The sequence below is a fragment of the Colias croceus genome, chromosome 3 (assembly GCF_905220415.1).
Source record: "Colias croceus chromosome 3, ilColCroc2.1".
NCBI classification, from domain to species: Eukaryota; Metazoa; Arthropoda; class Insecta; order Lepidoptera; family Pieridae; genus Colias; species Colias croceus.
In genome coordinates this window covers 10686219-10713323 of record NC_059539.1, presented here as the reverse complement: position 1 = coordinate 10713323, position 27105 = coordinate 10686219, and the positions used below count along the sequence as shown (strand labels likewise).

The 27105-nt window shown below is 34.1% G+C and overlaps 1 protein-coding gene across 3 annotated transcripts in view; it reads left to right on the top strand.

The window, feature by feature from the left end:
- Positions 1-27105, top strand: part of LOC123705950 (zinc finger protein chinmo-like) — a 61049-nt gene that overhangs the window by 22796 nt on the left and 11148 nt on the right. For all 3 annotated transcript variants that reach the window (XM_045655070.1, XM_045655071.1, XM_045655069.1), the window contains exons 2-3: positions 5092-5237; positions 23241-23464. In XM_045655070.1, the coding sequence (XP_045511026.1) occupies positions 5117-5237; positions 23241-23464 (345 nt within the window). In that variant the 5' untranslated portion in view covers positions 5092-5116. The remainder of the gene's footprint in view (positions 1-5091; positions 5238-23240; positions 23465-27105) is intronic.

The window sequence follows — 27105 nt, the reverse complement described above, 5'->3', positions numbered from 1 at the left end:
TAGCATTATCAGGAGGGAAGTATTTCGACACAACGCAACAGATATAACACAATCACACTTAATAAACATAGTATATTTACAATAACAAACGTCAAACAAAAACTCACACACATGCGAAAATTTCACCGATTCTATACGACGCACACACAAGCTCTTTGTTCAAAACGCAGTGCCCCAAAGTGGGTCATCGGACCGAAACTTCTTACATAGTTCAAATTTCAACCGATGCGTATACGCAATGCAACGTACTTGCAACTTTCTATTCGTTTGTCGTGCCGCGTTCAAAACGCAGTAGAAAGTTGGTTCAAACGAACCTTTGTAGGGAGTTTTGGATCCATGAAAATATGTATTGTTTTAATATGATTATGGAATGAGTTTGAATGGAGCTAGGGAATGAAGCTAGTAAAAATATATTTAATTTAAAAGATAGATAGCTAGGTACCTAGATTATCTGATAACTGATAATGTGGTGAAAATTAAAAGCTTTGTAACGATTATGATTTTAATGATTTTCCCACCGATTTTAAATAGTTTGGAAATCGTGTATCTTTACATTGGAATTGTGTTCATTTGCTTGGTTAAAAAAGAGAATATTTAATATTTGTCAATACAAAACAATTAATAATTTATATTTGATTGATTTTAATCCGTTAAATTATACTTTAATACTGTTTTATTATTGTTACATAACTAAACGCTTTCTTCGATTTGCGCGACGAAGTTCATCAAAATACCAAACACAAATTCTTGACAATAACTAATTTGATGGCGCCTTTAAATCGGTTATTATAAAAGTAATCTAATCTTATCAATGCATTAAATGGTAACAAAAGGTAAATATTGTTGTACGCGAATTTATAAGAAACGATAGGTTTCTTAAAAATATAACAAAATATTGGTGTAACTGATATTATACAATAAGTATGATAAATAAAACCTTGTTAAATAAAGAATGAATGGATAAGAGAATCTAACAGTCCATTGGGACGAAAATCATCAATCACTGGTCTTGTACAGACATTTGCAATGTTTTTTATTAACACGCTTTTATTAGCTTCATCTGTGTTTATATATTAACCCCTTTAGACTCGATTTAACCCACTTTAAACAGACAGATGTAATTCTAACTGTGTACACTTACCAAAAATCGGTGACATTACAATAATTTCATATTATAGCCTATATCACAAAGCCTTATTGTAGCTCTTTGAGTTTTAAAAACAATATTTTATCGAGATGTTTATGTCATACCGTATTTATTTATAAACATCTGTTAAAAGATTGCGTATAATTAAATGCATCCGACACGTTTGAAATTTAGAAAACTCGCTTGTGCATGAGTTTCGACACGTCTTGCGTAACAAAACGCACCAAAGAGACAAAGAATTGCTTTAAAATTCTTCTAGGAACATGATACATAGTTGTGTGAATGATTCAAAGATAAAGTCTTATTTAGTGTTGTTGGAGGAAGGAAATTATCGCATTTTTGTGTAAGAGAAATAGAAAATGAACAAAAAACACGAAAATGTAGTTTAAATAATTAATTGTATAGGTATTTTGTCACATATAAAGGTGAGCCAAAGAAAATTATACATTTTAAAAATGACTACACGCACATATCTGCCCGCCGGATCTGTCCTTTTTTGCCTTTAGAATTAACGCGTTGATTGCAATTTCAATATTAAACATAAAAACAAATACAAAGAGATATTACCATACCACAGACTATATTAACTAGGTATTACTAAAAATATATTTTGGTAGCTCAAGTTCCCACGAAGCAAGATAACATACGCAATGCATTTGACCCATTTACCTATTTACAAACGAGCGATAACTCGGATCTGTGTCACACATGCAGCGTGTTTGTTCATTTCATTCATATTTGAGAGAAAAACGTATAAAATATACGTTTTTGTAGTAAAAAGGCTTTAAAGTAGCATCAAATCATTCAGGTTTAAAAGTATGTAATCTATACTAATATTATAAAGCTGAAGAGTTTGTTTGTTTGTTTGTTTGAACGCGCTAATCTCAGGAACTAGGTCCGATTTGAAAAAATGTTTCGGTGTTAGATAGCCCATTTATTCCATTTATCACCAACAGGAACCGAGCAATGCGGGTGAAACTAGTGTTGTTATACTTTTACAACACGTTATTTGTTATTTTAAGAATGAATGAATGAATGAATGAATTAGATTTCCTACCCTGCGTCAAACTCTAGTAACTATTTAGTAATCTGTTTTCAAACATTTTTCTTTTATCATTCATACATTCTTGATAATTGGTAATCACGATTTACGAGAGGCTATTAATAATTTGACTCAGCCGCCTGAAGAAATCTAAATCTGTTTATATTTTTTATTATTAGGAATGTTTTATAATATTTAGAATGAATTTAATAAATCATTAATAAAAAATAAAACGAAAATTAAATCAAACAAAACCTGTTTCAAATTTTATGATATATAAACGAAATATATTATGAAAGTTTGTAATAAATTAATACGCAGTAGGTCGTCTCCTTATTTTCAGTCCCTTCACGTATCACTATGATATATTATAATGCTCATTATTTTCATATCAAAATGTAGATTTGTAGAACGTATGTTTTCATCGCGGTACGTGCAGCGTGGAACTCGAGCTTCGTCATCAACCTATACTATTTTGTGATAACTATTACCTATAAAGCTGTTTGTTTGTTTGAACGTGCTAATCTCAGGAACTACTGGTCCGATTTGAAAAATTCTTTCGGTGTTAGATAGCCCATTTATCGAGGAAGGCTATATGGTATATATCATCACACTAAGACCAACAGGAGCGGAGTAATGCGCGTAAAACCGCGGGACACAGCTAGTAAATGTAATAAGAAGGTCGATATTCTCCGGCGATCCCAGTTAAAACAAAAGCATATAATAAAACAGTATAGGCACAAATGAAGCAAAAAAGGGGGAAAATATTTGCGGTTAGATGCGGCACATCCGGTCTTTATTCGGGTTAACATGCTCTGCGGAGCAAAAACCATCGGAATCTATTCAAATGTTATAGCAGTGCAAACGGGAAAACTTTGCCTATATTACGATTTCAATTGAGGCGTATATTCGTGCCCAATGTTTTGCTTCAGCTTATTCTGATAAGAGAAAATTGAATCTATTCTTCAAATAATAATATGTTTTTTTAGGGCAGAGGATCTAGTAGCGGTGAATTATTGATATCAGTAATGGTACCATAGTTTATTCGAACTTACTACTATAAGCATCAAAGTTTTTTTGTTAATAGGAATTAGTTTTGTTTATAGTAAAAAAAATATGCTCTCTGTAGAAGTACACAAACCATAACAAAACATGCCCTGCAGCGAACAATCAAATACCCATAACTCAATTGCGATACCAATACAAACGTACCGTTAAAATGTTCACTTAACGAGCGTCGAATTCTAAAACAATTCTATCATTATGACCTGCAAGTGACCGTGCGCTTTGCGCAACTCGATGCACCCCCCCTTCCCCCTCACGGCCCCCCTTTTCTACGCGTGCGCGCGCTGCATTCCGGAATCAGGTCGCAGCCGAAATTTACGGCCAGCCTCACTTGAGCTCCCCCCTAACGTTTGACGCTTTTGATCCGCACAGCCTACTGGGCTCAACTTACACTGGTGGAATACGTGCACGCATGCAAATATACAGTTAGCCTATAACGGAGTTGGGATTTGAATCGATACCGATCGGCCCTGCAGGCCCTTTGTCTATTGAGTGAACGCTGACTGAAACATTTTGTAAAATCTTGTGCAGCTTCTAAATTGTGATCTCTTCGTTACTATGACAATTCTTCGGACTTCGTTAAAATGAATTGTTTTGAGTGACTTTCAGATCTTTGTTAAGAATGGTATACTACGAGTAGGTATAAGTTGGTATAGGTTAAAAGGCAGGAAATTCAATAGGTGTATAACTTAATTTACGTAAAGCCGAATGAAAGCAGATCTTTTACATCTATTCCTATAATATTCCATTCAAACATTGTGTAAAGTCGCTAGAAACAATTTCAATTTTTAAACTTTGGTAATAACAAAATTACACCTTCCATAATTGGTCAAGAATAATGATCAATACATATAAAATCGTGGGAATAGCCCGGGCTGCATATTACGTATTCATTGCACGGCATTTATGAAATCGATTGATAATTTGAGGAACTTTTTAGGTCATGTAGTTAGAAATATGGTGAATGAATAATATGTAGAAGTCTTTAAAATTTTAAGGAAAACAATTGTATTTATTAAACTAATTTTGTCCCAAAACAAGGTCCCCCATGTTATAATATTGTTTCCTCTCCTATTCTGTATAGGAAACCTGATAGCACCTAATAAATTAAAATCGTCGTCATTCTTTTCTTGTAAATGCTAAAGTGCCAAATTGACTTGAAAAACGAAAAACGAAATAAATAAATACGAAAAAAAGTCAAAATACACATCCACTAACATTAAATCAAGATAATTCCAAGCTTGTTTATAATCACAGGATAACATGATATATTTTCGATAGTTCGAGATAATTGTTCCCAAAAAACGGAATAAAATCAGCATAAAAACAAAAACTAACTTAATCAAAGTCATATAATCGCGCATTTTATTAAAGAGGAAAAAAATAATGTCATTGATGAAGGAATTAGTTTTATATTTTTGTTGAACTTATAAAACCTGATGCGGATTTTTTACGATGCCAATAGCATTTATTTGAACAGGTATTTGAATTATGCAAACGGTTTTATTTTAATAAATATTTTCTGGTATTATATAGGCCTAAAGTTGTGTTTTTTTTATTAATTGATTTTTTATTCTCATTGACGTCATTCGTGAACCAGTTGCTAACCTAATTTTAATTATTTACTTGTGTCAGAATTTAAGCGTTTTGAAGGGAATCTTGTTAATTTCTTGGACATACACACATTTTAGGGCACCCTGAAATTTCAAGATCTTTGGGTAAAGTTACAATAATTTTTATAATCAGGGAATATCTCTTACTACGTGATAACTACATACTATGTTATACTTCTATGAATATGTAGACTATGTTATATTGACCATCCTTTCATCAACAGGGCAGGAATCCGAGGCGGCCCGGGCATGGACACCCAGCAGCAGCAGTACTGCTTGAAATGGAACAGCTTCGGCTCGAACCTGGCCACCTCGTTCGCAAATCTATGGAACTCGGAGAGCCTTGCCGATGTCACGCTGTATTGCGAAGGTAAGTTTACACTAATTATGGGTTATGACTTATGTTATAAGTGTGTATTGTATCATCAGCTGTTAAATATACTTTTGTGGTAAAGTGGTAGGTACATAATTGTAAATTGTGTGTAATTTAAAGCCCATATATCAATTGTGTTCTCTGCAAAAGATGATACGGTCTATAATTGTATTCTTCTCTTTTTTCTTTGTAACTACAGTTAAAAAATAAAAATGGCTTTTCAACAATTAGTTCTGTAAGAAATAACAAGATTATGATCTGATATCGCTGATGAGATTGCTGAAATGTTTAAAACATGACAACTGAATTGAAAAGATAGAAGGAGTTTTAAAACATTTTACACAATGAGAAAAAGAGGCTTTGATAATATTTTAACGAATGTTTTCTCTTGATTCAAGCTTCTACGGAAGTTATCAACTAACGTCATTCCATTGCCGCGCTATTTATGCAGATAATATAATATAAATTTATACTCTGTGGCATTGCTGAAGCCAAAGGCGCTAATTGGACGCGAACGCAATAAGATTTTAGGTTTTTAGTTTTTAGTTAGATAGGAGTTTTTGATTTAATTTCATGTATTGTTTGTTTTTTGTTTTACCATAACAGTTAAATAGCTTTATCTATGTTTTATTGGTTCCCTTAAACGGCAAATGCAAGCCAAATGTGTTATAAATAATTCGTCCGAAATATTAAATACTAGCGGTACGCCCAGGCTTCGCCCGTGGTTCATATTTCCCAATAAAAGGAGATTGTCTGTGCCAAATTTCATGCCAAACCATACATACATAATTACAAACTTTCCTCTTTATAATATTAGTATAGATTTATTTATAATTTATATTGCGCAGTATTTAGTATAATTATAATGAAAAAAATCCATTCATGGAATTAATTAGTTACACCGTCATATTATTTTATATAATAACAAGCGGTCCGCCCCGGCTTCGCCCGTGGTACATTTTTACGTTTTCTCTCCATAAGAACCATCCTCGTTCTCGTACCTCAAGAAATGTAATAAAAAAAGAATTAACGAAATCGGTTCAGTTGTTCTCGAGTTATGCGCTTACCAACACATTTTGCGATTCATTTTTATATTATAGATTAGTCTAAAATGTTTAGTCAATAGACTGATTACAAAAATACATACAAATAATTTAAGTATTACAAAGGCAAAACGTTAAATTATTAAAATCCAACTCAAACGAAGTTGAGATTCACAAGTGACATGAAAATCCTCTGACATTTATTGTGCGTTTTTAAATTAGTTTTATTATCACCGTTCAAGGCAAAATAATGGCTATTTTACGCAAATAATAATGAGTTTATTGACATCATCTTACGATAATATGTTTTTTATTTATCGGTGCATTTTATTTGATAAGCTACACGTGTAATGATATTTTGGTTTCCGGGGTTATCATCATGCATAATACCAAGGACACGTATGAATTCGATTGAAGGTTTATCTCTTTATTTTGTTTTTATAATATTTTCCATGATGGAAGCTAAATCCGACGAAATTACAAAAAAAAAAAAATCAATATGATGGTGCTTAAAATTGTAATGTAGTATAAAGTTATCTATTTTCTAGTACTTTTCTCATATGAGAATAGAATGTTTGTACTTTGTACCATCGTACTATGAAAGTGAAGGAAAAAAGGGTGCACCTGTGTTTGCACTCATGTTGACATCGGCTGACCGACATTCGATCAGGAAACATTATTATAATTAAATTTCTGAGTAATTGGGCAATAATTGTCTTTTACATCTAAAAATAGTTTATGTAGAACTTAGACGGTTGCAAAATGAAGATACATTATTATATAAACGCAAATTATTTCAATTTCTTCAATAAGTTTTCTTTCAAAATATATAGATATAAATATATAGAGTATAGATGTTTATACCTTTTAATGTCTGTCTATTTCGTAGCACATTATAATTTCTCAATTTTTGTGTTAAAAACTAGTCATGGCAATACAATTGACCATATTTTTCCTGCATTTTGTAAAATACATTAATTAAATGCATATTTTCATACTTAAAATAAACATGCATTTCCAATCTATACATATAATAAATCTGTAGAAGGGTCGATTCTTTACATTGAAAATATCTATACATATAATAAATCTGTAGAAGGGTCGATTCTGTACATTGAAAATATTGAAAAAATAAATAGCAGGGGTTGTTACTGGATCGATACCAAATCCAAATATGTGATTAAAAAAATTTTTCTCTGTCTGTCTGTCTGTCTGTATGTTCTGGCATCACGTGAAAACTAACGGTTCGATTTCGATGAAACTTGGTATAATTATACTTTATTATCCTGGGCATAAAATAGGATACTTTTTATACCGGAAAAATACGTAGAAAAAAAAATCTTAACTTTTCCGCGCGGACGGAGTCGCGGGCGGAAGCTAGTAACTAATAAGTCTTCAATATATAAACATTAATACTTGTTTGGGTTTTTTTAAGAATTAAAAATGAAGCGTGTCGCAAATATCTACGCATTATACTTATCTTATCTGTAGGAAAATGTTCCAAAACAAATGACGAATGCATCCAATTATCAAGGCCTGTCTGTGATGCAACATTTTAAGTACCTACAGTTGGAAATAGTATGTATAAATAGTAAGCTTTGATTGTACTAAGAGTAATGATGATTGCTGCGTCATTTTTTTACAGCGTAGTTGCTTTAAACAAAATACATAGGTATAGTATGTTGTTTTTTTAACAAAATAGAACAGTAATTTAGAATAAAACATGGTACCTAATTGGTTAGACATAATACATATTTTATTTAATCTAAATCTTGAAAATAGTAGGTATCCGAATTTTGATACGGATTTGTCCCATCTGAGTGCAAATTTTATGGCTCGAATTAAAATTATGGTGCAAATGTTTTTGTTGTTGTTCATATTTCCTGGGAACGTTTGAAATTTTTATTTACACCTATCTATAAAATATAGTTTTTCATAATTTTTATACCTGGACAAGCCTTAATATAACTAATGCCGTGGATGGCACGTTTTTGTAAATATTATATAACAATAAGGCATAAAATAGAATCGAAAGAATATTAACTACCTACATTAAATAAATTTGTGATGATAAGGAGACAATTAATATTATAAAGCTGAAGAGTTTGTTTGTTTGTTTGAACACACTAATCTCGGGAACAACTGGTCCGATTTAAAAAATTCTTTCAGTGTTAGATAGCTCATTTATCGAGGAAGGCTATAGGGTATATATCATTACGCTACGACCAACAGGAGTCGAGCCACGGAGCAGCTAGTATACAATATACGTAGTCTGTAACTGCAACCAGCAAAGATTTGATTACTTTACAAATGTAAAATATACCACAATTAATATTCTATCCAATTTACTATTTCTACATTTAAAATTAAAAAATCCCTTCAATAAAATCACTCGCTAACTCTTCCATCTTTACCCAGCATTATTTTTTTGTTTTTGTTTATCCGTCTATTAACTTGAAGAACTAACTAACCGCAAACAGTCTTGACTAATTGCTGTACCTGTAAGCTTTCGCTGACTGAAGTTTTCGAGGTCGGGGGGATGGGGTGAGGGAGGACCCCCGCGTGGGAACGGCTCGTTGGGGTATATGCTGTTTTGACATAGGTATTAGGTACCTCTATAATCTTATATTACGTTAGCTGGTATAATAGTAATTGTTGAAATTATCGATTGTGATGAAGAATAGACCATGATAGAGCTGTTTTGATATAATCTATAATATAAAAATGAGTCCCAAAATGTGTTGGTAAGCGCATAACTTGGGAACGGCTGAACCGATTTCGTTAATTATTTTTTTATTATATTCCTTGAAGTACGAGGATGGTTCTTATGTAGAGAAAACGTAAACATGTACCACGGGCGAAGCCGGGGCGGACCGCTAGTAGGTATTAAATATAGAGGTATATCATGTATTTATTTAGAGTTGATATAATAATAGCAATTGTGTATTGATTACAAATATGAAGGATAGAGTGTCTATTTAGTAATTGGGTTCTCCAGAGTATCCCTTAGTTCTATAATATTTCTTTGTCGTTCAGTTTGTGATCAACCGAGTAACGTTTCAAAGTTAAGGCCTTTGAAATGGGTTGTCAAAGGCTGACCATTGTCCGGATTGAATCCAACATTCGAGAAACTAAAATTTTTGCGTTTAAAGGTTCCATATCAGTTTAAATTAAATACACAGAAAGCTAAGAATAATCTTCTACGAATGGAACAATAAACCGTTTCATAGTCGATACCAATTTGAACTTCACAGGTACTTACGGACATCAAAACAGCCGATACTCATAAATATTATGTACCACTCGACTGTCATTGACCTCAAGTACCTACTCTATATCGGCTAACGAATCCAATCGACCATGCGTGAATAAAATCCCTGCAGATGATTTATGGGTTTACATATTTATCTTAAGATTTCGATATACCTCTTTTAAAGGGCTGGCAAGTAGGGTTATATACTTTCACAACTAAAAGTTTCCTAGTATACATTAGTGTAACTACCCGCTTATTATGCAAAGTTGAGACAGCTTATATAGTAAATGTAACGGCGTAGCAATTTGATGAATTCACTAATGTACGAATATGTGGCTTCCTTTATACAAACATGTCGAAAATGTGGTACTATTCTGAATTCTTAAAGCACGATGTCGGAATTAATGAGTACCTAGTATTTCTGCGTACTTAGCATTTTTAGAGAGATTTTTTTTACTTGATTCTATGAAGATGTCTTTTCTATAATTTGATATTAATAAAATTCAGATCATTATATACATATTTTCTAAGTCTAAAATCCCCTTATACCTTTTATTTAACGACTCATCATTTAAAAACTACTCAGCTTAAAAAATTAATCTCAAAAGTCCACAGCAAAAGCACCCTCATTAACTTGACCATTAGGGATAATAAATTTTGCCTGTAAATCATTTCACAAGTGCACTGTGTCAATTTGGGAGGTGAATTAAAAGTCAAGAGTGATCGTCAGCTGTTGGGAGGGGTATGGGGGCGACACACATACCGCGGGTCGATACGACTCGATGCGTTTTCCGTAGGCTGTAGTGAATTTGGTTCATTTTAAGGTATATTTTTTGGGAAAAACGTAGAAAAAGGTACGTTTTAAAAGCAATAGGTTGGTAGGAGAAGTGTCTTGTTGATTGTCATTTTATGCAAGTATTGTGCTAATATTAATATGGAAATGAGTACGATGAAGATATTTAATTTTAAGATAATTTTCGATCAAAAATGCCTCCTATCCATGCTTTTCTGTCCAATAATGTTCCTCAATTCAATTTTATTTTATAATGTTCCTCACAACATGTTGAATGTTGAACGTTGTACAAGGAAATGCCAAATATTTGGACAGATGCTTTAATTATAAGTAGCGTTTCTTTAATTTTCCTCTATTGACTTTTGAGACAATATTTACGACATTATTAACAAACAACTCGCTATACTTTTTTATTTTTATCTCCTATTTTCCGTTCTCAAATGTACACGTCACTGAATTCACCGTATAACGTTTAAATTAAGGTGTTTGTTGCGTAGAGGTAGTTTATGGGGTGTGGGGAGACCCCCTTCTACATGTAGGAGTGCATTGAAACAAAACCACCCCATGGTTATAGCTGGTGTTAGTTGGTATTGATTGTAAAGGGTTGTTTGATGCGCCCAACCTATGCGCTAATTTATGTAGGCGTTGTTAGCGAAGATAGTATTGCTATTATTGGATCGCTTTAACGATCATAATGATCTAAGCCTTAATGCGATATTTAGAATGGACGTAATAATTTTAGCTAGACTCCAGGCATAGAAATGTACAGGTGTTGTGACGTAATACAATGTGTAACAAGACTTATTGTGTAACATCACAAAATGGATATAATAATAGGATAGGTAATAGTGAATAGACTTTTGCGTAGACGTTATATTAAGGTGGTTTTCCTTTGTTTGACCGTGCTTGAAAATAGTATCACAATGAGTGTTAATCATATTGTGTGTATGTGTAATTTTTTGCAATAACAAATTATTATGTGTCATTACCTGTTATTACAAAATGTACAGAAGATGTACAGTATCAGTGAACTAACTTCAAAATTCCAGTATCATATAGATTTAATCATTGCTTCTAATTATAAAATAGACTCTATGAACGAATCACAATCAATTTACAACCATAATATCTAACAGCATATTGATCTAACGATCGACGGAGCGCAAATACATAAGTAGGTACAATGTACGTACAAAATGTCAGGGTTCACAAGGAAAGTGAAGTACCGTCGCTTTTCCGTTGGAAGGGCATGCTTCACCTAGTTTCAGGAGCTGGGCTCGTGCAAGATCGATTTTCCTGCACTTCGGGATCTGCTGTCTCACTCGGTGCCACCCACGCCGACCTTGAAATTGGGCGGCACACAGACGCCTGTAAATAGGGCTGTCGATACTTTAGTTTTGAGTTTCCATGTTGAATTTCAGGGCGCGATAGTACTCTCTTTTACTGTCGTGATTGTGGATTTAATAAACACACCTGTGTTGCATTAAAGTATGACGTCCATCACTACATAAAACAGTTACTTTTCGCCGTCTCATGCTTAGATCTTTAAAATTACGCAACAGATTTTGATGGGTTTGTTTTAGTGGTTCTTGAGAAAGTTTTTTGTATATAATTTGTAAAATTTTCTGCAAAGCGGGAAAAGCTATGCGCGAAAATCTAGTTTTAGTTATAATATTCTTCAAGCAACGGTAAAACGTGCTAACATTTGCAGAGTACACTAATTATTTTCGCTCAGGTAAATAACCTGGCTTAAGCCCGTGGATTTCATGTATTTGTTTTATCACTTTACGTAAATAAGACATATACTTTACAGATACATAATATAAGTGTATATGTACTTACAAAGCAGTGCCAACCCTACAGGGATTTGTTCACGTTTGTCAAGGTGTGAGTGCGCTGAAAACGGGGTTAGACCCCCCTCCCCTCGCCTACACTTGCATCCTGTTCAATGTTGAGATCTATATATACATTGTACAGCCTATGTGATCAATAACTTACATAAACTAGATTTTGCTTGCGACTGCGCCCCGCATTTCAGGGTGGGTGAGGATTTTAGGGCAAATTCGAGTTTTAACTTCGTTGGAAAGGGGACGTATACCTATGCTGGTATGCAGGTGGTTGTTTGGTTTGTAGTTTATCTAGGATTCAGGCTGAGAACTTCTTTCTTTATTTTCTTTTCTATGTAGTGATACGGTTCAAACAGAGGGTCCCTTTGTTCCCTTTTCGTTTAATAACGTAATTGAAATGCGTTAATTTTGAATTGTGTAATTTAATAAATAGGTAATCCAATTAGCAATTATGAATAATAATGAACCATATATTAAATATTGTTCAATTTTAACTATTTTTAAATGTTTCTGATATTTTGCCATCAAAATCTTGTTACCATATTATAAACATTTAATAAATTCTCTGTCCTAAATACACGTCTGTCTATTAAACATAAGTTAGTTTTGTCGTATTATTCAACTTGTATAGATTACAATAGGGCTGTTGGTTTTGAATTTAATGTCATTATTATGCGTGAAGGACACAGTTTTGATTACAATGCGGTTATAGGATTGCATTAGTTGACCAAATTATTATTAAAGGTCATGAATATTAATTTTAGATATAAAATGCGAATATTATGCATGTAGAATCTATACATATACATTGAAAATATTGAAAAAATGAATAGCAGGGGGTGTTACTGGATCGATACCAAACCCAAATATGTGATTAAAAAAATTTTTGTCTGTCTGTCTGTCTGTCTGTCTGTCTGTCTGTCTGTCTGTCTGTATGTGAAGGCATCACGTGAAAACTAGCGGTTCGATTTCGATGAAACTTGGTATAATTATACCTTATTATCCTGGGCGTAAAATAGGATACTTTTTATCCTGGAAAAATACGTAGAAAAAAATTAATCTTAATTTTTCAGTTTTATCCATAGACGTTGTTCCGTAGAACCGCGAACACACGTTGCGTATTATTATAGGCCTAGCCGTATTTGGGAATTGGGTCCAATAGATATTTATAAGATGTTATTGACAGAGGTACTCAAAATGGAGAAATAACCATCCACGCGAAGATCGACATCCGCGCGGACGGAGACGCGGGCGGAAGCTAGTGTTTTAATAAAATTATTCCAGTGAAACATCTATTTTTGTTTAAAAAAAATGGTCAAGTGCGTATCGTGTTAGGTTATATTTTTTTTCCTTGTGTAACCATATAAAAATTAGGTATAGCCTGTGGGTATAGCCTAAAAAAGCATTAAATGTTTCTGATATTTAACGTTCATATTCGTTTTTCATACCGATAGACCGATACCTAACAAAAACATCGATACCATATTAACTATTAAGACTTTACAGTACACATGACAAATGAAGGTCTACAAACGGTCCTCTAACGTTGTGTTTTGAAGACATTATACATATAAATGGGTAATACTCATATCGTAACATAAATAACTGTTAGATAAAAGTTAGTAGGTCTCTAAATGGGGTCAATGTCGATGTTGCAAGCTGTGACCAATGTCATACCATTTCCTCATTGGTGGTGCAATGTTAGAAGATGCGTTTAAATAAAAAGACGCATAACGCAAGGACATCTTCTGAATTATGCGTATTTTTTTAAATATTTATAAAGGTTTTTTGGTTATTAATTAGGAGATAAGGGGCGTAAGATTTTGTGACACATGAAAATGCTTGAATATTTTTTATGAGATTTATAATTATATTTAACTAGCGGTCCGCCCCGGCTTCGCCCGTGGTATATATTTACGTTTTCTCCACATATGAACCATCCTCGTACTTCTAGGAATTTAATAAAAAAAGAATTAGCGAGATCGGTTCAGACGTTCACACGTGATGCCGTGACAACGCGTACCTAACGGATTTCATTTTTATACAAATAGATTAAAAATTTAAAATACTTACTGTAACGATGTATGTGGTGGACTAAAATTTTACAACAGTTTATTATGTAATAGATAAACTTAATAATTGGTAATTGATAGATTTTTTATTACTGAGATTAATTGCAAAATTTTAATGTTAAAATTTTTAAGAAAAAAAAAATTTAGCCAGATTGAAAAAAATGATACTTAATTAATATTATTAAATATTTATGCACAAAAAAGTTATGAATAAATCAACGAAATAATGAAATTGTTAAAAAAATTAATATAACGCCTATAATACATTATGCAAAAAAAAAATATTATTATTATGAGGAAATAAAATTTTGTATACAATTATACTACACACGTGATTCTAAACGCCAATTAAAAATAACTGTGTGACTATTCTAGGTCAAGCCGAAGCCTTGAATAAGACCTTTGGATTTTATATTTGAATTTTATTATTTTTTTATCGTTTATTAGGTCGTTATATGCACGTTTTTTACCTGTAATTGTTATATATAAGCTTAACGTGATTGTCACTTGCGTAAACTTAAGTCAGTCTAGATTTTTTTGAACTTTATCTTAATATATATAAATCTCGTGTCACAATGTTTGTCCTCAATGGACTCCCAAACCACTTAACCGATTATAATAAAATTCGCACACCATATGCAGTTTGATCCAACTTGAGAGATAGGATAGTTTAAATCTCAAATCGTTTGAGAAAGCGGGCGAAGCCGCGGGCGGTAAGCTAGTAAACTGATAAATTTTGATAAATTTCATCAATTTACGAGGCTTCTCTTGTTAGCAGTTAAATTTTTCAATTTTCGGATATTGTGAACTTGAAAAAGTTCATTACCTAATATTCGGTGTCTTCATATAAAAAATTTAAACTATACTTTAAATTGGAATTTATTATCAACAAAGAGGTACAATAAACGTGTTTGTTTCCTTTAGAAATTTTGAAAATTGAAATAAATACATAATTGTTGTTTACAGTCAATTTTTTTATCGCACATTTTATCGGTATTAATAATAGTATTTTTCCCGTAAAATATATTTATTGTATTGATTTATTATTTGATATAATCTAATTTTTCGTGAATGAATAAGAATATAAATACATACGTAAGTCATTTTAATTGATTTACGGCTGAAATTTATAGGTTTTATTGTCATGATACATCATATCATAGATATTATAGAGCAGTGGTGGCTCAGTGGTGAGACCTCGGACTTCGAATCGATAAGTCCGTGGTTTGAGACCAGGCGAGCGCGCAGGAAATAAATTGATTTTTCAATTTATCTGCGCATGTTGTAACATCACCACTGCTCGAACGGTGAAGGAAAACATCGTAAGGAAACCGACATGTCGAAGAATTAAAAAGTTCGACGACATGTGTCATCCGCCAACACGCACTTGGCCAGCGTGGTGGATTATGGCCTGCAGTACCCTCACAGGAGGCCCGTGTCCCAGCAGTGGGAACGTATATGGGCTGATGATGATGATGATACATCATATTATGTAGAATACCTATGAATAATATTATATCAAAAGCATTACCTAGTTTCAAATATACTAAATAAACGTAATATTATAAGAAAGTACTAGAAATACTTATTACCGAGCTAGTGTTTCTTTGGATTTAAATCAACGCAAGTATCAAGAAGTGGTGTCCTCACTACACTACTCACGTGTTCCTACACGTGATTGTTAATAACACTTTGTATTGATATTTCGTTACTTAATACTTTCAATGTAGTTTTTATGTAAATGACTGTTTTCTTGTACTCGTTAGTTAAGTCAAAAAGCGTTGAATTTAAAAACCCTATAGAATACAATTTTTTAGTTTAAAATAGGTTTGAGCAATTAAAAATTAAGACCTTTGCATTTAAGACTGATGTTCCCATAAACGACGGAAAGTTTGCAATTCATAACGTTTCTATCTACTTATTCATTGCGATTCTTATAATTTAAATATATCATAGGTACTCAATACACAGAAATCAAGCACATTCGCATAGCAAATTGGCAATAAATAAAGATTTGCATCATGAATGAACTTTGATTGGCGGAGAATAATACGCTAAAATATTTATTTGATAAATTCTAACTTCCGTCTGAACGAAAGGTCCAAAGGTTATTGACATTTACAAAAGGTGCCATGAAACAAGGTCTGGAAGTAAAAAATATATCAATCTTTCGTTTCCTGCATAAAAACACGGCCATTATTCTAATTTCTGCAATAAATAAGAAATTCTATCAAGGATTACGTGCAAAATTATTTATGTTGGTATACGTCGTTTTGTGGAGCGAATTCATTGATTTGAATCGAATATAATTGTTGTTGGAATAAATTTAACTTATTGGAAATATTTGTGTAATATAGTTTATGATTTTTATACTTTCTATACGACAGAATATGCGAAAGTTTTATTGTAGTTTTACGAAATTCGACAAGTTTGGGACGCAATTTTAAACACTAAATGTAAACGTTCTACAAATTTTGAGTTTTATGATTAATTTTAACTCTTGATGATTAATTTCCATAGCAAAAGCTCATCGTATTATGATTGCAGCATGCAGCCAATTAGTTTAATATTACAAGACCCTGATCAACTGACGGCCTGTATGATGTTCAGATCGAAGTTAGAACAGCTACGCAATATTTTGGATCTATATTAATTTAAGTTTTAACTATATGAGTACTTATCAATGTTGATCAGTTCATCATTCTTTAATTCCAGTCTCTGCCTTGCATATTGTAGTAAATTGCATTGTACTATACGATAAATAAAAGTAAGTGCTGATTTACACAGGGTCAGTAGACAAGTCAGTCGCAGCGCCAATTTCGGCGCCGCGACTGCATTGACTTCAAGCCTCTGTACTGACTTCAAATCTGTTTACACAGGGTTTTTTCGGGTCAGCACTGATTTGCCTCGAATTTGTAGTCAGTTACTGACCCTGTGTAAATCAGCACTTGCCTCTAGAGTTTGAGTCATGATATGTTTGAAACCGCGTAGCAGAGCATGTACTAACAACTCGTAAATAATATCGAATAATAAGGGGTTATAAATTATAATCTGAACAGGAATCGGGATTGACTGTCTGTTTTAAATGTGTGCACTTCTTACATTATTGTTTTAATTTATTTGCATTTAACACGGTTATTATCTGTTGTAATTTAGTCTGAAATTGGGGAAAATTTTAGATGTTATGCGTCAGAAAATTATCAAATAATTATTATTAAATTATCTTTGAATGGTTTAATAGCAAGGAATATGTAGTTTAATTGTTATTTTACAATTATTGCTATTTTGGATGACGTTATAACAATAGGTATTCGCTAATTAGAACTGTTTCTACATCCTCATGCGTAAAAGAAAATTTGACCATAAATCGCATGATAAATAGTTATTAACTGTAGAAGGAAATAGGTATTTGTCCTTAACAGCCCGTGTATTGAATACAAGTACGTGGCTAGAAGCGGAATACTTGCATATCGCTCGTTTAGGCCGTTTACACACTAGAGACTATAGCAATTTATAAAAATTTAATTTAATGCAGATCTTAAACCAATATTCTATAAGTTACATTAATATCAAGGAATGAAGGTAAACGTATGTTTTAAATTCATTAACTTTTATTTAACTAGTTTACTTAAAGTACCATCAAGCCACCCACCTTTTAAATAAGTGACCCGGATAAAACAACAGAAAAATATAGCCTACGTCTCGCAGGAATAATGTAGTTTTCTGAATTTCTTTAAAATCCTTTAAGTAGTTTTTCAGATACCTAGTAAAGCAGAATAAATAACGTGTATTTTAAACGACTCATACTAAATGCCTTAATTCGTCTTGTCCAATAATCGCAAAATAAATACCCTTTGGTAGCGATCATCAGGCTTATTCACCAATTTATCGTTTATCTGCAAAATCATCGATCTGTAAAATTTGCCCACCTCACCCTACAACATAAGAGGAAATTTCCTTGATTCACTTCATTAGAAACGATTTGTTTATTATTATCATTAATAAATTATTATCGCCACAACTGACTTCCTCACATAAATATTTAGTTCATATCAAAACAATTATGTAAAGTTACATTATCTTAACCTATAAAATAATGTTATGTAAATCGAAACATCAACAACATTTGTATTGTGTATGAATAATTAATGTATCAAGGACACTTCTAACCCTTTCCTGTCTCTCCTTTCGTTCCAAAACAATGGTTTTACTTAAGTTTATTTACCTATATGAATTAACTTTGGCTTTGTACTTATACTACTACTACTATTACTTTGGCCTATAATAGTTTCATATTTTATTTAGATACCACGTGAAGCGTGCTCTATTTAATAATATTTTTACTGTTTTCTACCTATTCAGGTAAAGATTAGTATGATATGTATTATGCGTATCCACACATTTTCGATTTATGCGTTCGAAAAGTCGCCTTCAACCGTCAAATCGCATTAGTATAGTCGGCTTAACACTCCGTAGGTCCAAGGTTACACTGTGTTCCGCGCTATTCGGCAGGTATTACGTCACGAACAGATGTACCAGTGTTATCATTGCATGTATTATTGTATGACGATTGGTAAGGTTATAGACGTAAGAATTAAGGGCTTCATACTGTGTTGCTTCACCCGATTCGTTACCTCCTTGTCTTTGAACCGGATAACGGTTCATGAAAGAACTTCATACTTTGTCATTTAATTTTCAGTTAATTTTACATCTTTTCAATTAAGGTTTAAACTGTTACCTACCAATCAAACGAATGTTTTTCTCGTAAGAAGAGTACAATAATCACCACTTTTATGGAGTCACTTAATATTTATCAATGATCGCACTTTTAAATAGGGAAGAGTTACGAATTTACGATACGTTATGCATCATTTATTCTTGTAAAACGGAGGGTACATGCTAAAATACAATGCGTATTAATATAATACATGTAGATTATACGCAGTTCTCGTGCTTTTGACGTACTATAGGAATATCCTTGCAGCATAATATATTAATTATTACGGAGTTACATGTCGAGGGGACGAGGGTAATCCCTAACCCTATGCTGTATCTCTGGAGGGACAACTATACATCCGTAACATTAGCGTACCGACTATCGGCGGATGATTTTTCGGACTTGGTACCAAAGTAAATCCTTACTAATTAGTGCGAAGTGTGTTTGGTTTTCCCTCGGTCACGTCGTTTAGAGTCATTTTACATAAGGCTACTTTTTTCGATTTATATCTCGGCTTAAAAAGCTCCTTGTCAATTGAGCTGAGGGAAAGTAGATTCTCTGCTAGTGTAATTTTTGAGTTCAATCGTAATAAAAAACCCAATTTATAATATTAGTGATACCCATTATGTTAGTTCCTATAAAAGGGTAAAGGAACAAATAATTGATACCATAATCTTTAGGGCGATATCTTTAGTTTTAAATACATTGCCTAATTGTTATTACCAATAATTTAAATGTAAATAGGTACGTAAACAGTGGTAATTAATGTTCAAGGTTTTATGCGTTCCTACGTTGGGTAATGTGCAATTAAGTTGTGTATTTATTACTAAATTCTACAAAATTATAATAATAGTACACTATAATATTATAATATGGGTTTATTTGTCGCCAAATTTTGACCTGGCATTTCCATATTTTTGAATATTGAACTGGAGTTTGATATTATTGAAATCTTCTTATATATAATATTAAACCGGCCAAGTGCGAGTCGGGCTCGCGCACAAAGGGTTCCGTAGCAGCAAATATAATAAATTACAGTTAAATCAACCTATCTCAAAAACTATAAGAGATACTTTGATCAAACCAAAAATCGTTGAAAGAGTTAATTAGCATGCATCACCTCTATTTTTTTTAGAATTTTATACCCCGTAGTTATAAAAATAGAGGGGGGGGGACATACTTTTTACGACTTTGAGAGCTGATATCTCAAAAACCGTTCACTTTAAGAAAAATGTTTTTTAGAAAACTTTATATCATTTTAAAAGACCTTTCCATTGATACCCCACACGGGTATGTACATCGAAAAAAAAAATTTCATCCCTCAGTTACATGTATGGGGGGCCCCACCCCCAATTCTTTTTTTTACTATTTAGTGTCATATTTTTGTAGCGGTTCATACAACACATATTCCCATCAAATTTCATCACTGTAGTACTTATAGTTTCCGAGTAAATCGGCTGTGACAGACGGACAGACGGACAGACGGACAGACGGACATGACGAAACTATAAGGGTTCCGTTTTTGCCATTTTGGCTACGGAACCCTAAAAATGAATCGCAAAATATGTTGGTAAGCGCATAACTCGAGAACGGCTGAACCGATTTCGATAATTCTTTTTTTATTATATTCCTTGAAGTACGAGGATGGTTCTTATGTAGAGAAAACGTAAACATGTACCACGGGCGAAGCCGGGGCGGACCGCTAGTTTTATATAAATTAATTCGAATCGAAATACCTATACATACCTACGTACCCATCTACCTACCTATTCGTAGTCATTTTTGTTATTTATGCGTTTTGAGTTTTTTGACTTCCAGGTTTTATAAACAAAACACTCTACGTATAGTCCATTGAATAAAAAGTTCTAGAGTGCGTGAGTTAGTAACGTAAGATGTTTCTTCGGAAACATGTCAAGAGTCCCTAGGTAATAAACATACTAAAACCCCGGAACACTAGGGGGAGCCCCGGAGTGGGGGGAGGGGGAAAAAGGTCATTTTTTTTTCATTTTTCGCTTAAATCTCAAAAACGGTACATGTTAGAGAAAAACTTTCAAGGAAAAGTTGAAAGGCCATAAAATTATCTACAAGTTGTACCTAAATCAATTTTTCCTATATCCTAAAGTTTCCGAGTTACATGCAGTAAAAAAATTATTTTGGCTCAAACAATTTCCCCATACGATCAAAAAATATTTCTTTCTTCCAAAAAAACTCAAATGTGCAACTTGTGACCGGTACTGATAGATTGCTCTTAATTAGGTCTATAATTGGTAAAATAAACACATTCCTCCATGGATGGCCTTTAGGAGGAATCGATTGTCAAAATATTATATTAGGGTAGTTTGAGTTACTGAACTTGATCTTTTTATTTTTTTCTTCCAAAAAACTCAAAAGTGCAACTTTTGACCGGTACAGATAGATTGCTCATAATTAGGTCTATCATTGATAAAAATACCAGACTCCACCACGGAGGCCTTTACGGGGAATTGAATTTTATTAGGGTAGTTACGATAAAGAAAAGAAAGAAAAGAAAAGAAACATTTATTTATCAAGGACAGCACAACACACACACATAAAACATAAAATTAATAACATAAAAAAAAGCAAAACAATTTTATTGAAGATTTTATTGAAGTGTGTCATACGATCCTGACAAAAAGGAGACAGCTCAGCATATGCTGCAACGTTCAGGAACGTTGCCAGCGCTGTTTTTCAGTGCCCCCCTTTATTATGAAGATACTTGAACTTTTTATTTTTTTTCTTCCAAAAAACTCAAATGTGCAACTTGTGACCGGTACTGATAGATTGCTCTTAATTAGGTCTATAATTGGTAAAATAAACACATTCCTCCATGGAAGCCTTTAGGAGGAATCGATTGTCAAAATATTATATTAGGGTAGTTTGAGTTACTGAACTTGATCTTTTTATTTTTTTTCTTCCAAAAAACTCAAATGTGCAACTTGTGACCGGTATTGATAGATTGCTCTTAATTAGGTCTGTAATTGGAAAAATAAACACATTCCTCCATGGAAGCCTTTAGGAGGAATCGATTGTCAAAATATTATATTAGGGTAGTTTGAGTTACTGAACTTGATCTTTTTATTTTTTTCTTCCAAAAAACTCAAAAGTGCAACTTGTGACCGGTACAGATGGATTGCTCATAATTAGGTCTATCATTGATAAAAATACCAGATTCCACCACGGAGGCCTTTACGGGGAATTGAATTTTATTAGGGTAGTTACGATACTTGAACTTTTTATTTTTTTTCTTCCAAAAAACTCAAATGTGCAACTTGTGACCGGTACTGATAGATTGCTCTTAATTAGGTCTATGATTGGTAAAATAAACACATTCCTCCATGGAAGCCTTTAGGAGGAATCGATTGTCAAAATATTATATTAGGGTAGTTTGAGTTACTGAACTTGACCTTTTTTTTTTCTTCCAAAAAACTCAAAAGTGCAACTTGTGACCGGTACAGATAGATTGCTCATAATTAGGTCTATCATTGATAAAAAAAACAGATTCCACCATGGAGGCGTTTAGCAGGTATTGAATTTATTAGAGTAGTTAGGTAAAATAAAAAGCTTTCGAATTTTTCACATTTCATGGGATGTAGCTCGAAAACGGCTGCGAATAGAAAAAATTGATTTAGGTACAACTTGTAGATAATTTTATGGCCTTTCAACTTTTCCTTGAAAGTTTTTCTCTAACATGTACCGTTTTTGAGATTTAAGCGAAAAATGAAAAAAAAATGACCTTTTTCCCCCTCCCCCCACTCCGGGGCTCCCCCTAGTGTTCCGGGGTTTTAGTATGTTTATTACCTAGGGACTCTTGACATGTTTCCGAAGAAACATCTTACGTTACTAACTCACGCACTCTAGACCCCCCTTGGAGGGACTCATTCAATGGACTAGTATTCAACTAGTGGTTTATGTATGAAAAGAAGCCTAGTTGATAATCCAGGCTATAATCTATATAATCTGCCATATTTCACACCAACCCGAGCCCCCTTTTTGCATGAAAGATTAATAATAACTTTATCCATCCTAATTTCGTACGTTTTAATTATAATCAAATTATAGAATCTCATAATTATAATAAATATTTCGCAATTCGCAAGGAACTGAGGATATCAGAGATTTCGTGAAATCCCTAGGGATACCACGGAACTACTAAATCTCGGAACATGTCGTATAGTCTTTAATCTTTATTATAACATATTTTTACTGAAGTTGAACTAAAGGGTCAAGTATTTATCAAACAATTCCTTGTTCCAGGTCGCCAGTTCAAAGCACACAAGGTTATCCTGGCAGCTTGCAGTAAGCACTTCCAAGAGCTATTCGACACAGCCCCGCCTAGCCATGCGGGCGCCTGCTACGTCATTCTCGAAGCCACCACGGCGGACAACATGCAGGCCCTCCTGGAGTTCATGTATAAGGGCGAGGTGCACGTCAGTCAGGATGCCCTCTCCAGCTTTCTTAAGAGCGGCGAGAATTTACAGGTCAGCTACTAACTTATGCATAGTTTAGAGGTGTGTACGTATACAAAGATATACCGATAGATTGTAGACTGCTAGATGTAGAAGTAACATTAATAGGTATGGACCCATAAAATAAGGTGTATATTGTGTATTCGGTTAAACGATCTTGTTGTTAAAAATAACTAAAGTTATAGTCCAATGACATGTAAGTGATGGATTTATTCAAAAGTAGATTAGGGAATCACTTCATAGTGAGGAAAACAAAGTCGCTTTCTCTGTCCCTATGTCCCTTTGTATGCTTAAATCTTTAAAACTACGCAACTGATGTTAATGCGTTTTTTTTAATAGATAGAGTGATTCAAGTGTAAATGTTCAAATGTAATTCAAATTTACTAGAATCTGCATTAGATCTGCTCGATACTATAAATTTATTGGGGGCCCAGCAGTTTAACGTCACACAGAACCACTGTGGCAATACTCTTGATCTTGTCTTCTCGAATGTTTCTGTCGACTGCACGGCATGTTCCGATGCACTCGTAAATATCGATAAATTTCATAGCCCATTGATTATTTGTGTAAAAGATATATGTTTTAAAGAATTGCGACCTGTGTTTCCTAAGCTGAGAAAATTTTATAGAGCAGACTATGATGCCATAAATTCTGAATTGAACAAAATAAATTGGTATGAACTTTTATCAACAGGTTCTTTGGACGAATGCGTGGACATATTTTACAGCAAGATAAATACCCTAATCGATACTTTTGTCCCATGCATAAAGATATCTTCTCGACGCCATTACCCTAAGTGGTACACGCCGGCTCTCATTAATGCAATTAAAGAGAAATCTAAATTTCACAGTCGATGGAAAATTTTCAAAAACCCTAATGACTACGCATCCTTTTCTCTACTGAGAAAAAGAGTTAAAAACTTACAGGACGAATGTCATTCTAACTATTTATCACGTTGTCAAGACAGCATCATTAAGGATCCAAAGGAATTTTGGACGTATATTAACAGCAAACGTAAGAATTCTAATTTACCATCCAACATGAATTATAATGGACGCGTTCTCACAAACGGTAGTGATATTTGTAATGCTTTCAACGAATATTTTCATAGCGTGTTTCAAAGGACTATCTCCTCCAGCGTAACGCCTAATGCCTATGATTCTGATGTAACTGACTGCTTACACACTATACCTTGTAATGATGGAGAAATAAAAAAACTACTGAAGGATTTAGATGTTAAAAAAGGCGCTGGTTCAGATGGTATACCAGCTATATTCGTAAAGAAATGTCAGTCCGGTCTTCTTTTACCTTTAAAAATATTATTTAAACGTTCAGTCACCGAAGGAGTTTTCCCGAAACGTTGGAAAGAAGCCTTAATTGTACCGATTCATAAAAAGAATTCTAGATTAGAAATAACAAACTATAGGGGTATTTCATTGCTTAACATATTCTCAAAATTGCTTGAAAAACTCGTCTACAAAAGTATTTACACACATGCTCTGAATTACATTCCATATAATCAACACGGTTTTATAAAATCACGTAATGTCTTAACAAATTTATTGGATTTCACCCACTATCTTAACACTAATATGAATGACAACGTACAAGTTGATGTAATTTATACAGACTTTGAGAAGGCATTTGACAGAGTAAATTACGATGTTCTAATAGGCAAGCTTTCAAATGTAAATATCAAAGGAAACCTACTGAGATGGTTAGATTCTTATATAAGAAATCGTTGTCAAGCCGTTGTAGTTGGTGGTTATAGGTCTAACTTTGTAGATATCCCGTCAGGTGTGCCGCAGGGTTCACATATGGGACCTTTGCTGTATAATATCTATCTTTATGATATAGACTAGCTGGTGCGTTGTGCGCGGGCTGCAAGCAGCCCGCGAGCCCCTTTTGCCCCTGGGTTGAAGCAATAGGGCAGTCATTTGAAAATATATTCGAATTTTCTGTCCATTTGTTACATCTGCTAACAGCGATTCTAAAGTCAGTCGGTAATGCTTATAAATTCCCCATTCAAGTATTTTCCACTCCGGGAGGCTGTCCACCTTCGAGGGAGCGTAGTGCGCGGGCTGCAAGCAGCCCGCGAAGCATCCCAGGGCAGAAATCTTCAGTCATTTGAAAATGCATTCGAATTTCCTATCCATTTGTTACATCTCCTAACAGCGATTCTACAGTCAGTCGGTAATGCTTATAAATGCCCCATTCAAATATTTTCTATTCCGGGGGGCTGTCCACCTTCGAGGTTGCGTGGTGCGCGAGCTGCAAGCAGCTCGCGGCTCATCCCAGGGCAGAAAGCTTCAGTCATTTGAAAATGCATTCAAATTTCCTATCCATTTGTTACATCTCCTAACAGCGATTCTACAGTCAGTCGGTAATGCTTATAAATTCCCCATTCAAGTATTTTCCACTCCGGGAGGCTGTCCACCTTCGAGGGAGCGTAGTGCGCGGGCTGCAAGCAGCCCGCGAAGCATCCCAGGGCAGAAATCATCAGTCATATGAATATGCGTTAAAATTCCCCGTCAATTTGCTATTGTCTGCAAACAGCGATTCCACAGTCAATCGGAAGTGCTTATAAATTTCAAATTCAAATATTTTCTATTCCGGGGGGCGGTTCACTTTCGAGAGTGCGTGGTGCGCGAGCTGCAAGCAGCTCGCGGCTCATCCCAGGGCAGAAAGCTTCAGTCATTTGAAAATGCATTCAAATTTCCTATCCATTTGTTACATCTCCTAACAGCGATTCTACAGTCAGTCGGTAATGCTTATAAATTCCCCATTCAAGTATTTTCCACTCCGGGAGGCTGTCCACCTTCGAGGGAGCGTAGTGCGCGGGCTGCAAGCAGCCCGCGAAGCATCCCAGCGCAGAAATCATCAGTCATATGAAAATGCGTTAAAATTCCCCGTCAATTTGCTTTTATCTGCTAACAGCGATTCTACAGTCAGTCGTTAATGCTTATAAATTCCCCATTCAAGTATTTTCCACTCCGGGAGGCTGTCCACCTTCGAGGGAGCGTAGTGCGCGGGCTGCAAGCAGCCCGCGAAGCATCCCAGGGCAGAAATCTTCAGTCATTTGAAAATGTATTCGAATTTCCTTTCCATTTGTAACATCTGCTAACAGCGATTCTACAGTCATTTGAAAATGCATTCGAATTTCCTATCCATTTGTTACATCTCCTAACAGCGATTCTACAGTCATTTGAAAATGCATTCAAATTTCCTATCCATTTGTTACATCTCCTAACAGCGATTCTACAGTCAGTCGGTAATGCTTATAAATTCCCCATTCAAAATTTTCTATTCCGGGGGGCTGTCCACATTCGAGGGTGCGTGGTGCGCGAGCTGCAAGCAGCTCGCGGCTCATCCTAGGGCAGAAATCTTCAGTCATTTGAAAATGCATTCGAATTTCCTTTCCATTTGTAACATCTGCTAACAGCGATTCTACAGTCAGTCGAAACTGCTTATAAATTACTTATTCAAATATTGTTAAATTTTTGAAACGTCTTATCGATAGCGGGCAGTGACTTTTCATAATAAACTGTTCAAGAGTTAACCTAACACGCTCGTCGCTTCGCTCCTCGCTACCTATTTGAATATTTAGGCCGGCCGCTGCCGCGACTCGCTCGCTTCGCTCGCTTGGCTCGTGC